Consider the following 14,075-nt stretch of genomic DNA (forward strand, 5'->3'; position numbering starts at 1 on the left):
TTCCTTTCATTCCCCCCTTTTCCTTGTGCCTAAAGAGCCAATCTTGGATCTTCAGTTTTTTATTTGTAATGTCTCGAGCGGTTGGTACTGAGTTCGTAAGACCATTAATTGTACAGCATTGAACCTGTCTTGGATAAAATTAATAATTTTGTTTATGATGCAGAGGCCTAACGTGAGAGCGAGAAGTAGAATGGCCAGAGGCCCGAGTAAAGCGGAGAGCAGGATAGTATTATAGACTTTCTGGGTTTTTAAATTAGAAACCTCCCAAATTAAAGTATAGGGTATGTGGGGGTTGCCTGCAATACTTATGAGTCCGTAGGAGGTGAACAGGAGCACGCTAATGAGTGTTCCTCCGATTATTGTGGGTCCAGAGCTGCTGCAACAGTCTTGGTATGGGACACCCAGGCCTTTGGTCTCAGCTGGTTTTCGGGGTCAGGTTTTCGACGCAGAGTCAATTTTAAAGGATGGGTCTTACTCTGGTCAACCGTCCAGGCGGTGTTGGCTTCCGGCACGAAGTCTTCTCGAACCGCAAAGGGATCAGCTGGTCGGGCGTGGGTGTAATGGATCCAGGTAGCAATCCTATCGACTTTGAGAGCAGTGGGTGTGGTTAGGATCACAATATAGGGTCCCTTCCACCGTGGTTGGAGGGTCTCTTGCTTGTGTTCCCTGCACGTATACCCAATCTCCGGGTCGATAGTGATGCGGCTCAGGAGGGGGCCCGTTCTCATAAATGGCTTTTAATCTAGGCCAAACTTCCTGGTGGGTGTGCTGGAGTTCCCTCAGGGAAATAAGTTTATGATCATCAGATTCAGTTAACACATTAGACTGTAGGTTGGGAATTATAGGGGGGGGCACTCCATACATGATTTTAAAGGGGGTTAATCCCAGTTTGTAAGGGGAGTTCCGCACCCTGAACAGAGCGTAGGGGAGTAAGACTACCCAATTAGCGCCAGTCTCTATGGTCAATTTAGTTAAGGTCTCTTTTAGAGTTTTATTCATTTTTTTTACCTGTCCTGAGCTTTGGGGTTTATATGCACAATGTAGTTTCCAATCAGCCCCAATAAACTGCGCTATCCCTTGTATTACCTTTGAAATGAATGCTGGTCCGTTGTCTGATCCTATTAGGGTAGGGAATCCGTACCTGGGTATGATGTCTTCTAACATTTTCTTTGCTACTATCTGCGCAGTCTCATGCTTGGTGGGGAAGGCCTCTGTCCATCCTGAAAAGGTATCTATAAACACTAACAAATATTTATATCCATATTTTTTAGGCTTTACCTCGGTGAAGTCTACTTCCCAATAGGCTCCCGGCCTGGTTCCGCGGGTTCTGGAGCCAGGGTTTTTCCCGTGGTTGGTGGCGTTAGTTAATTGACAAGCTTTACAGCTAGTAACTCTGCTCAATTTTTGTCCTGGAGTCTTTAATGGTGATCCTAGCATGTCTTATTAAGTCTTGCATTTTTCTTGTGCCCATATGAGTGGCTCGGTGCATCTTGGATAAGACTTTATTTCCCATTTCTTCTGGGAGGATTATGCTACAGTCTGCTGCTCTCCACCATCCGTTAAGGCACTGAGTTAAAGGTAATTTTTGGATCCAGTTTAGGTCTTCTTTAGTGTAGGCGGGATTTTCTGGTAAACTAGCTGAACCGGGGTCTGGTAGGGTGGTCATTAAAGCACAGTCCACTTGTAAGGCTGCCTCTCAGGCCACCTGGTCAGCCAAATTATTTCCTCTGGCCACCGGTGTGACCAGTTTTTGGTGGCCTGGGCAATGTATGATGGCTAGTCGTTTAGGCAGCCAGAGTGCCTTTAAAAGAGCCAATATTTCTTCTTTGTTTTTGATAGTTTTCCCCTCTACAGTTAACAGTCCCCTCTCTCTGTATATAGCTCCATGTGTGTGGGCCATAGCAAAAGCATATCTGCTATCGGTATACACGTTTAGTTTTTTGTCTTTTCCCAAAGTCATTGCCTTGGTTAAGGCCACAAGTTCAGCTCGTTGGGCAGAGGTGCCAGCTGGCAAAGGCTCTGCCCAAACAGTCTCAGTTTCAGTTGTGACTGCTGCCCCCACGTACCTTTGACTTTGATGTACAAAGCTGCTGCCGTCAGTGAACCAGGTAACCTCGGCGTCTGGCAGCGGGTGATCCTGTAAATCTTCCCGAACTCCATGAACCTGTGCCAATATCTCAGCGCAGTCATGGAGGGGGGTATCCAAGTCCGGGTCTGCCTTCGCGTTGTGGGTCGGGGGATGCGGAGGACGGTTTCCTTCTGTGCATCAGTGAGCCATCGTTGGCCTTCTCTTAACAGATACCCCAAGTAGGTTACCTCGGATCTGCAAATTTGGGCTTTCTTTGCTGAAGCCCGGTACCCCAGGGCACCAAGTGTCCGGAGGAGATTTTTGGTGCCTTGCAAGCAAGCTTCGGCAGTCTCAGCGGCAATTAAAAGATCGTCAACGTACTGCAAGAGAGTCACTTTGGGGTTTTGATTTCGGTACTCACCCAGATCCTCGTGAAGTGCCTCATCGAACAAGGTGGGTGAGTTTTTAAATCCTTGGGGGAGCCGGGTCCAGGTGAGTTGCCCATTTATGCCTCTCTCAGGATTGGACCACTCGAAGGCGAAGAGCTCTTGACTTTTGGGGGCCAGAGGCAGGCTGAAAAAAGCATCTTTTAAATCAAGGACAGTATACCATTGTCTTTCTGGGCTGAGGGCACTTAGGAGGGTATAGGGGTTGGGTACTGTTGGGTGTATGTCCATGACTCGGCGGTTAGCTTCTCTCAGATCTTGTATCGGACGATAGTCCGCACTGTTAGGTTTTCGTACAGGCAGCAGGGGGGTGTTCCAGGCTGAATGGCAGGGACGCAAGATGCCTAAGTCTAGGAGGCGACGGATATGTGGCGTGATGCCATTTCTGGCCTCCATTGACATCGGGTATTGTCGGACCCGAACTGGATCTGCCCCCGGTTTCAGCTCTATGAATAGAGCTGGGCGATGTTTAGCCAACCCCATACCCCCGGTTTCAGCCCATGCTCCTGGAAACTGTTGGAGCCAGGGCTCTATGTTTTGACTTTGTGAGGGTGGCCCCTGGTGGAGTCGATATTCATCTTCTAATCTTAGAGTAAGTGTGGTAATGGGCTGGTTGTGAGGGCCAGTCACTTGGGGGCCCCCTGGCGTAAAATGAATTTGGGCCTCCATTTTAGTGAGTAAGTCTCTTCCTAATAAGGGGCATGGGCTGTCGGGGATGACTAGGAAGGAATGGGTGACCTTTCCATTTCCTAGATCCATAGTCCTCTGGGTGGTCCAGGGATATTTTTTTATTCCGGTAGCCCCTTGGACCCAGGAAGATTTTTTAGAAATTTTTCCATGGGGCTTGATCAAGACCGAATGTTGTGCTCCTGTGTCAACTAGAAATTGAACTGGGTTCCCCTCCACTTGTAGCGTTACCCTAGGTTCGGGGAGGGGATCCGAACCCCGTCCCCCCTATTCTGCATCTTGAGTGAAGAGGGCGGGTGTGGTTTTTGGCTGCCACGGTTTTTGATCATGACGTGGCTTTAAGTTGCCTGTCCTCTGGAGTCTCTCTATTATTAAAGACACGCTGGGCAATGCGGACTAAGTCCTGAATCTGTTTTCCCTCCAGGTCCTCTAGTTTCTGGAGTTTCTTTTTAATATCAGTGGCTGCCTGATTTACAAAGGCCATTACAACAGCAGCTTGATTTTCGGGGGCCTCGGGGTTCATGGGGGTATACTGTCTGAAGGTTTCCATTAATCTTTCTAAATAAGCGGCAGGGCTCTCTGTCTTACCTTGTATCACTGAATACACTTTTGCCAAATTAGTGGGCTTGCGTGCAGCAGCCCGGAGACCCGCCACTAGAGTCTGGCGATAAATGCGTAGCCGTCCCCTACCTTCTGCCGTGTTGTAGTCCCAGCCATCCTGTGGGGGTCGGGTCAAGGGAAAAGCTGCATTAATGAGATCAAGGTTAGCAGTGGGTTGGCCGTCATCTCCAGGAACCAGCTTTCTTGCTTCCAATTGAATTCTTTCTCGCTCCTCAGTGGTGAACAGGATTCGGAGGAGCTGCTGACAATCATCCCAGGTGGGTTGGTGGGTAAACATAACGCTGTCTAAGAGACTTATTAAATCTTTAGGGTTGTCAGAAAATCGGGCATTCTGGGTTTTCCAGTTATATAGGTCACTGGTAGAGAAGGGCCAGTATTGAAGTCGGGGGTTCCCCGTCTCATCGGGAGGCCCTATTTCCCGTAAGGGTAAAGCTACGGTGGAGTCAGGAAGGCGGAGTCCTGGCTCATGTGGGGCCCGCCTACGGGTATGTCCGGCAGCCCTTGGACTTTGCCCCCACTAGGCTTGGGCGCGGGTTGAGCCTCCCTGTTCTCTAGTTCTCCTATGGGCTGGGCTACGGGAGGCTCTGCCGGCGCAGCAGGGATGGGGGCAGCTTTCGGAATAAGAGGAGGAATCTGGTAAGGGGGAGGGTCAAGGGAAAGTAAATCTTGGTTGTCGGGGAGAACAGGGGGTGCAGTTGGAGTTGGCGGCTTGGGAGGGTTGATAGGTTTAGCCGCTAGGATTTGGCATGACTCTGCTATTAAGGAAGAGGCCATCCAAGGAGGTGGGTTTTCTACTAAATCTTGCCACACCAGAATATAGGGAATCTGATCCGAGTGACCTTCTTTCCCTGGTAGGAAAATTTTTTATTTTACTTTAAGGACCACAGGGAGGCAGAAGGTTCCCTCTGTAGGCCAATTGACCCCAAAGGTGGGCCATGCAGAGCGGCAATAGGTGATCAACTTCCTTTTGCGAATGTCTAGGCTTAAGTTGTGTCCTCTAGCTTTTACATCCCTGAAGTTGGCGAGAAGGAGGGAGAGAGGGGTGCTCTGCGTTTGGCCCATGTTATGATTCTGAGGAAGAGGAGAAGGGAAGGGGGCGGCACGGAGGGGGCCCTGAAGCGGCTGAAATCAGCGATGGAGTTTGCACAGGCGACCTCCGAGGGTGAGACCCCTGGCGGCCTGGCTGGGCCCCGGGGGGAGGGGCGGGAGGGAAAGCCGCAGGCAGCTGAGGAAGGAGGAAAGAGGAACAAAGGATGGAATAATTAATTCTGATCAGCCGAAAAAACACTTAATTCCAATAAAACATCCGACGCACGAAAGAAAAACAAGAGCCAACAAGAATCTCTGACAGTGGTTTCAACTTTCTGGGGCCGTCTCGGCCAGCCCAACAGAAAGGGTTATGGCTAGGACGGCGGTTATTACAAGGGCCCAGGGGTGACAATACATTTAGACTGACATAGAAGCACTCGCGTACTCGCCCGTCCGCGTCCCTCGCGGGAACTTAGGTGCCTCTTAGCATGGGCGGGCAGGTATAAACCCCCTGCTTGGATCAAAATAAATTTTGACCGCCTTAAGCCGTATGAGGATCACCGCGGAAATCGGGTTAGAGCCCACTCGAATCCCGTAGCTTATGCCGTGGGACTACACATAGGGTAAGTCAGGCGCGTGCCCCTGACTCCCAACAATCATTCCAGTCGATTTAACAGACAGACACACAGACACACATCACATCAAAATACGGGTAACAATTGGCATGCCTAGATGGTTTTTTTTCTTTTTAGACGCCTAGAGATATTTCTTAGCACTCTGGAAGTTCATAGAGAAAATGAAAGTATTTAGTTCGCAGGCGCGTTGGGCATAAGTAGCCCACAGAAAAGAATCCTGATGGGCCAAAAAGGCCCCCCGATGGACCAGGAAGGTCCCCTGATGGACCAAGAAGGTCCCCAGATGGGCCAAGAAGGCCCCCAGATGGGCCAAGAAGGCCCCCAGATGGACCAAGAAGGTCCCCAGATGGACCAAGAAGGCCCCCAGATGGGCCAAGAAGGTCCCCAGATGGGCCAAGAAGGCCCCCAGATGTCAGTGGACGTCTCCAACTGACCCCGGCTGGGTGCCCTATAGCGCGTCCGCCAGGGTCACACCAGCTTCCAGACAGAACCGGTTCTCCAGAGAAGAAACACAGATCAGAGAGAAAAGGAAGAACGTTAGAGCCGGCTTACTTACCGATCGGAATCAAATACGACCCGTTGACCAGAAGTCTGGTGGGCTCGGGGGAGATCTCGGTGGAACCTCCAAATGTAATGCCTGAAGTTCCAAAACCTCCCACAAAAGACCACCAGAGTCGTAAGTCAAAGCCAAGCGGCAAGGGTCATTTATTGCAGGTTCGAACCTGGTCCTCTGCGCACTCGTCGCCGGTGACACAAGAGGCCACGAATAGGGTTGGTATAGCGTTTTTATAGACAGAGACAAATAGCACAGGGGAGGTTATTTACTTGTGGCGGGAGGAAGAAAGGGGGAAGGGGGTAGGTGAGGAATGTGCTAAGCAGGCAGGTTTACAGAAGCGAGAAATGCCGGTTAGTTTGTATACAATCACTCATTCCATTACATATCAGACTACATTTAGGAAGTTTTACAGCCCATTCTACAGTGGGTTACAATCAGGAAAGGTCTCACAATGCTCGTAGCAAACAGCAAGCAAAACAAACTTCTCAGCAATTGTATTTCTTATCAAAGATCCATAATAAGCAGAAAAGAGAACCTAGCTTTAAACTAAGGTGGGGCTGTCATTTGGATTCAAAGCTGTTCCTTTCATGAGCATCCAACCTCATTTATACTTGGCCATGTGCAGCCTGTGTGAGAATTAGGACATTATGGTGTATGCAGTATTTCCCACACTGTTGAAAAGAACTTAATTCTCAGCCCATATGTCTTACAAAATTGCAAAAGTTTCAATTTATCAAATAGAAAATCAGCAAAAATACAGGCTACTCAGACACCCTGTTTCTTTTCTTTTTTTCTTTAAAAAAATTTTTTTTAATGTTTATTTATTTTTGAAAGAGATGGAGACAGAGCTTGAGTGGGGCAGGGGCCAAAAGAGAGAGGGAGACACAGAATCTGAAACAGGCTCCAGGCTCTGAGCAGTCAGCGCAGAGCCCACGTGGGGCTGGAACTCAAAGACCGTGAGATCATGACCTGAGCCAAAGTCGGTCGCCTAACCAACTGAGCCACCCAGGCGCCCCCCAGATGCCCTGTTTCTTGACTTCAACCTTTAGTAGAGGATTGTCTAGCATCTGGGCATCTCAGGTGACAATGCGTGAAGCTTCTTGAAGAACACTAGCAAACATCTCACACTCTGCCTCATTTTCTCAGAAGGAATTAAGTGTTTTCCTAGGTTCCCTGCCTAGGACGTGAGCCTTGAGTCATCTACAAAGTCCCAATTTGCAGATGGGATTCTGTCCTGGAATCACAAGAGTTTAACATAAATACCATTTTCTTTGTATTAACAAATGTCACCATATAAATAAAGATTCCAAAAATGTGACCTACGTGAAAAATCTCTTCTTATCAACACACACCCAGAGATCTAACTTCTTGGGGAATATTCCCACAAGGATATTGCTAATTAAAGCACTAAGACGTGGGATGGAGGAGACAAAATTTTTGGAGAAACCATTTGGAGTTGAGTCAGGCTTTTAAAAAAGAAATTTAGAGTCAGCTATAAATGTCATGATTAAGAACACAGACTTGAGGTCAGATGACCTTGACCCTGAACTTAACCTCTCTGCATCTTAGTTTCTTCATTTGTAAAAGAGAAATAAAAATGTTATAAGGGTGGTTATAGGAGTGAGGGTTGTTATTAGGAGTAAATGCATTAATATATCTGAACGTCCTAAAAAAATGATTGCCACATCGTAAGTGTAAGTGGTCGATGTTATTGTTATTTTTGTAATGTTGACTTACAAAGAGTAAACTCAAGTGTGAGTGAGCTATAAAATAAATATTACAAATCTGTACAATGGGGGACTTACAAACTTGGAAACTTATTGCATTCCCTCATAGATTAGCATAGGGTCCCTTACCTACCAGACAGGGCTTCTCACAAAAAAGTGAGAAGACTGGGGAATCCCAAGGGTCTAAAGTGAAAATTGTGGGGAAACCTCGTGGAGACAAAAGTCTCAGGGTGTGCATGTAGGAAATGGTGAAATGAAAGGTCTGGGCACCCCAGACCCAGTTTAGGCTGGTGGGGAGCTTTTTACTTGAGCTACCCTCCCCTAAATTGCCCAGATGAAACAAAAAGACAGCAGGGCCAGCCAGAGTCATGAGTTGTCATCAGTGCTGCATTAAAGGGAAGGGTGCCAGTGACAGCAGTGGATGTTGACGGGCCTACACATTCTAACACTATTTCCACCCCTTCCTCACCCTCTATACACAAAAGACTTCATCATGGAGGCCACATGATTCTTAGAACTGAAAGGCAAGCCAAGTTACTGAGCAGTCCTATGAAGGCTGCTAAGCCTGGTGGCTCAGGAGGAGGGGAGGTATGCAAACGAGTGCTTGAACCCAGGTCAGAAAGCCAAGCAGCCCCACCTAATCTGCCCTCAACTCTCTCAGAGAGGCTCACATGAGCTGGGATTGTGTTGCTGCTCTGGTTCATGTCACAAGCCAGGGCAGCGGGTCGTCCTGAGGTCATACGTTCACAGGGAAAAGTAATGAGATATCTGAACAGCACAAGAACTAAGTATGAAAAGCAGAAAAGCTAAACATATGATGACAGAAGAATCAGAGTTAATGGAACAGTAAAAAGCACAATAATTTAGCATAAGCATAAAAAACATACCCAAAGAGATAAGAGAGGATATTGGAAACATTAAGCAGAAACAAGCAGTTATGAAAAAGAAGAAAAATGAAATCACTGGGTATGAAAGTATGTAATTAAGGAACGCTAGAAAGGAGATGAGTAGAAGGAAAATACAGCAGGAAAAGCAATCAGCAATCTTTGAAAAATCAGGTTTAGGAACTCTCTCTGAAAAGGTAAGAAAGAGCAAAAAGAATAATAAGATGGATACTAAGAAGCTTGAAGGACAGAAATGAGAGTGTCAGCATCCATTAACTGGAGTATTGAAAGAAGAGAAAAAAAAAAACTGAGTGGATATTTGGAGTAATGACACATTAATTTTCTCAGATACAGAGATTAAAGGTTTCAGACTGAGAAGGCTCAAAGAATGTTAAGAAGGATGTCTTAAGGGAGAAAAAAGACTTAAGTATGTTTTATTGAAATTAAATATTTTCACGGAAAAATAAAAGATTCTAAGAGCTTCCAGAGAGAAAACGTACATCACTGACAAAGGAAAACAGATCAGGTTATAGCCAATATCTCAAGAGAAACAATGGATGCAGCAATAAAATGGGGTACTCAAAAGAGAGGACTTTACAACAAGAATTTTATATCCAGCTAAACTCTCATTTAAATGCAAAGATAAAGTAAGGATATTCTCAGTAGTGTAAAACTTCACAGTCTCTTTCAAAACACTGACAAGAAATACTCCAGCAAAAAGAAATAGTTAAGAAGCCAAAAAAAGATACTGGAAGTTAGGGTTAAAATGCTTTAAAAGTCTATTGCCCAAATGTGGAATTACCAAAAGAATGGAGAGAAATATAAATATATATAAACACATTTTAAATATGTATATTTTTAAAATGTCTTTTCTCCATTCTTCATTTTCCATCTCTTTTTATTTTTAAATAATTCAGGATACACACATACATATGCATACACACACACACATACACACATGTTTTAATAATAAAATTTCTGATGATATGCATGGGGTGGGGTTGGGAGAGTGAAGATAAAGATGGGGAGAATATCAGATGGAAGTAAGCATACTCTAAAGTAATTACCTATTCCCAGGAAGACAAGTATTGACAAGCTCAAGAAATTAGGAGAAAATCATAGGGATGATCATGAGAGGTTTAGGGATAAGCATCAGAATAACAAAAATAGACTGTGTGAATTTTATTTTATTTTATTTTTTTAATGTTTGTTTATTTTTGAGAGAGAGAGACAGAGCACGAGTCGGGGAGGGGCAGAGAGCGAGAGAGAGATGTAGAGTTGGAAGCAGGCTCCGGGCTCCAAGCTGTCAGCACAGAGCCCAAGGCCAAGCTTGAACCCATGAACCATGAGACCATGACCTGAACTGAAGTTGGATGCCTAACCAACTGAGCCACCCAGGAGCTCATGACTATGTGAATTTTAAATGAAGAGAAGAAAAATTATTGTAATGGAATATGACAGAGGAGAATAAAAAACAAATAACAACAAAAAACAAAGTGAAGGGAAACGGTAAAAACATAGGACAGAAATAATTGTAACCTAAAACAATCACAAAATAAGTAAAATAAATGTATGTGTAAAAATAACATTGTGACTTTGAGGTAAAACAAAGATTTCTTTTTTTTTTTTAACTTTTTTTTTTTTTTTTTTTTTTTGAGACAGAGAGAGACAGAGCATGAACGGGGGAGGGCCAGAGAGAGAGGGAGGCACAGAATCTGAAACAGGCTCCGGGCTCTGAGCTGTCAGCACAGAGCCCGACGCGGGGCTCGAACTCACGGACCGCGAGATCATGACCTGAGCCGAAATCGGATGCTTAACCGACTGAGCCACCCAGGCGCCCCAGAAATCTTTTTAAGATTTCTTTAAAAAGACTCAAAACAGAGGCACCTGGGTGGCTGATTTCGGCTCAGGTCATGATCTCATAGTTCATGAGTTGGAGCCCCGCATCAGACTCTGCTCTGTTCCTGTGGAGCCTACTTGAGATTCTCTCTCCCTCTCTCTCTGCTCCTCCTCTACTTGCTTTCTCTCTCTCAAAATAAATAAATAAACTTAAAAAAAAGACACAAAACATAATATAGAAAATTTTATATATTGTAATTTATGAAAACTAAGAACTTTCATGCATCAAAAGACATCATTTAACAGAGCGCAAATGCAACTTGCAGAAGGGGAGAAGATACTGATAATGCATGTATTTGACACAGTTCTCATTTCGAGGCCTTAATATTTTTATAAATTGGTAAAACTACACAAACACTCAATAGAAAAAATGGACCAAAGACTTAAGGATGCACTTCACACTCACAAAAAACAAACAAACAAAGAAATAAAAAAACAACACTCATGGCCAAGAAGTATATAAAAAGATGCTCAATTAAATTTATTAGCAGAGAAATACAAAGTAAAATTTCAGCATAATTCTGCTACACCCCACCCACCTAGAGTGATAAAAGCAGAAAATGCCAAGGGTTGGTGAAAATGTAGAGCCTCCAGATCCCTCATATATCACTGATGGGAGTATAAATTTGTACAACTAAAACATGCTTAGCAGCATCTGCTAAGATTAAATATATACATACTCTATGACCTGGCAATTCTGCTTCTAGGTAATATACCCAAGAGAAATGTAGATATGTGTTTACGTGTGTCTACCGGAAGGCATGCACTAGAACGTTCATGGCCGTCCAAATAATAATAGCAAAAATAAGGAAATCATTAAAATGCCTAATAACTAAGTAGATATAGTGTATATTCACACAATGGAAGCCTATAGAGCAGTGAACCTGAACAATCAAAATAGTTACACAACAATGTGGACTGATCTCACAAACCTAATATAAGCAAAAGACAGATACATTTGAGTAAAGTACAAAAACAGGTCAAATTAATCTATGCTTTCCTAAGTCAGGATAGTGTTTTCCTTTGCAGGGGGTAATGCCTGAAAGGGAACACAAGAGAACTTCTGGGGTGCTGATAAAGAACTGGGGGCTTTGCATGGATGTGTTCTTTTTATGAAATTCTTTGAGCTCTGTATTTTGATCTATATACATTTTCTGTATATAAATTGAACTTCAGTACAAATTTAAGGATATAAATAGGGACAACTCACTAACTATAAGACAGAAACATTAATATTGGATTTTTTTTTAAATTCCGTGTCATCTATTTGATGTTAAACAAAGACATATTTTAAAAAGAAATTCATAAAAGTTGAATATAAGAAACAAAAAAATAGCAGCCAAATACAAAAAGCAGGGTAGCCATTTCAATATTGAATAAAACAGAATTTAAGATGCTAAATAAACATAAGAAGGAAAGGTGGATATTACGTATCTTGGTAAAAAAAAAAAATAGGGTAAGAAAATAAAATGATAATACAAATGTAGGAACTTAAAAATATGATCTAAAAATATATAGAGCACCAATGAAAGAATCACAGGGAGACATAAACAGTTATAGGTGGAGAATATCATGTCTTTGGAAACTGAGAGATCAAGTAGACGAAAATAAGCAAGAAGGAAACAATTTGAATAACATTATAAATAAGTTCATACTAATACATTTATACTCAACAAAGACACAATATAAATTTTGCAACACATCCTTTTACTCACATCTTTTGACAACATCTTAATTATATGACCAGAACTAACACCAAAGAGGCTGAGAAACATCGTCTAAATGCACATGTCCTGCATAAAATTGAGGGATTTATTACTAAGGTAAAGGGGAGGAGAAAAAGCCACACAGAACAAATTATTCACAAAACTGGTTCATTACAATTACTAATACAATAGACCTCTAACAAGATCTGTGAGGGGCGCCTGCGTGGCGCAGTCGGTTAAGCGTCCGACTTCAGCCAGGTCACGATCTCGCGGTCCGTGAGTTCGAGCCCCGCGTCAGGCTCTGGGCTGATGGCTCGGAGCCTGGAGCCTGTTTCCGATTCTGTGTCTCCCTCTCTCTCTGCCCCTCCCCCGTTCATGCTCTGTCTCTCTCTGTCCCAAAAATAAATTAAAAAACGTTGAAAAAAAAAATTAAAAAAAAAAAAAGACCTGTGAAAAGGGAAAAGAGAAATAACATAAAAATAAATAAAATACTATCACGTAATTGATAGTTTTTTAAAAAAAAATTATAAAGGGGCACCTGGGTAGCTTAGTTGATTAAGCAACTGACTCTTTTTAAAAAAAAAAAAATAATAAGCAACTGACTCTTGATCTCTGCTCAGGTCATGATCTCATGGTTCCTGAGATTGAGCCCTGCATGGGGCTCTGCACTGACTGTGCAGAGCCTGTTTGGGATTCTCTCTCTCGCTCTTTCTCTGTCCCTCCCCGGCTTGTTCTCTTTCTCTCAAAATAAATAAATAAACATTTAAAAAATAATAATTTTATAAAGACCTATATAACTGGGGCACCTGGGTGGCTCAGTTGGTTAAGCACCCAACTTCGGCTCAGGTCATGATCTCACGGTCTGTGTGTTCGAGCCCCGCATCGGGCTCTATGCTGACAGCTCAGAGACTGGAGCCTGCTTCAGATTCTGTGTCTCCCTCTCTCTCTGCCCCTCCCCTGCTAACACTCCGTCTCTCTCTGTCTTTCAATAATAAATCAACATTAAAAATTTTTTTTAAAAAGGCCTATATGACCAAAATTAAAAACCTCAAAAAATGCACAAAAATGGGTAAAATTTAAAAATGCAAAAATTAACATGAGAAGAAATACATAAAGATACCAATGGCCATCAAAAAATTGAAAAGAGAATCAAAGACATTCTTCCTTTTAAAAACCATATTTATATGACCTTGTAAGTGAACTCCACCAAATTTTATAAGAATAAATAATTCTTACATACATTTTTACAGAAAAAAAATGAGTAACATGTATCCTACTCATTTTAATAAAAGCTCTTATTACCTGGATCCCAAAATCAGATAATGGAAGTATAAAAAGAGCATTCATATATAAATATAGATATATATCTTTACATAAAATATTCACAAATAAAATTCAACTTCTTACCTTAAAAAAACTGATAAACTCTGACCAAACAGGGTTTTATTCAAGGAATTAAAGAATGATTTAAATCAGAAAAATCTGTCAATGCAATGTTTTGTATTTGTGGGTCAAAAGAGAAAAATTACGTGATCATCTGAGTAGATCTTACAAATGAATTTAATTAAGTCCAACACCTAGTTATGGTTTTTAAAAACAACAACAAAAAATGATGTTGAAAAGGAAAAAATAAAACTGCTATTCCTTCCCAATGAAATGATTACCTGAATAAAACCTCAACAGAATGTGTAATCGTGGAAATTAATAAAGGAGCTAAGGTAGGTATTTGAATTCAAAGTGACTGTATAAAGCAATGGCTTTCTTTTATAGCAGCAAAAATAAATTCAAAAATACATTCAAATATTAAGATACCATTC

General features: G+C 42.9%; 1 protein-coding gene across 1 annotated transcript in view; it reads right to left on the reverse strand.

Annotated features, from left to right (window-relative positions):
* Positions 1-356: 356 nt before the first annotated feature.
* The window catches only part of LOC128779057 (uncharacterized), a 93,060-nt gene continuing 79,341 nt past the window's right edge, over positions 357-14,075 (reverse strand). Inside the window, exons 3-5 of the mRNA XM_053910123.1 lie at positions 4,259-4,455; positions 2,067-3,433; positions 357-586 (exon numbers count right to left, since the gene is read on the reverse strand). Coding sequence (XP_053766098.1) covers positions 357-586; positions 2,067-3,433; positions 4,259-4,455 — 1,794 coding nt within the window. The remainder of the gene's footprint in view (positions 587-2,066; positions 3,434-4,258; positions 4,456-14,075) is intronic.

Source organism: Panthera pardus, unplaced genomic scaffold (genome assembly GCF_024362965.1).
Source record: "Panthera pardus isolate Hobbes unplaced genomic scaffold, ASM2436296v1 HiC_scaffold_22, whole genome shotgun sequence".
In the NCBI taxonomy this organism is placed as follows: Eukaryota; Metazoa; Chordata; class Mammalia; order Carnivora; family Felidae; genus Panthera; species Panthera pardus.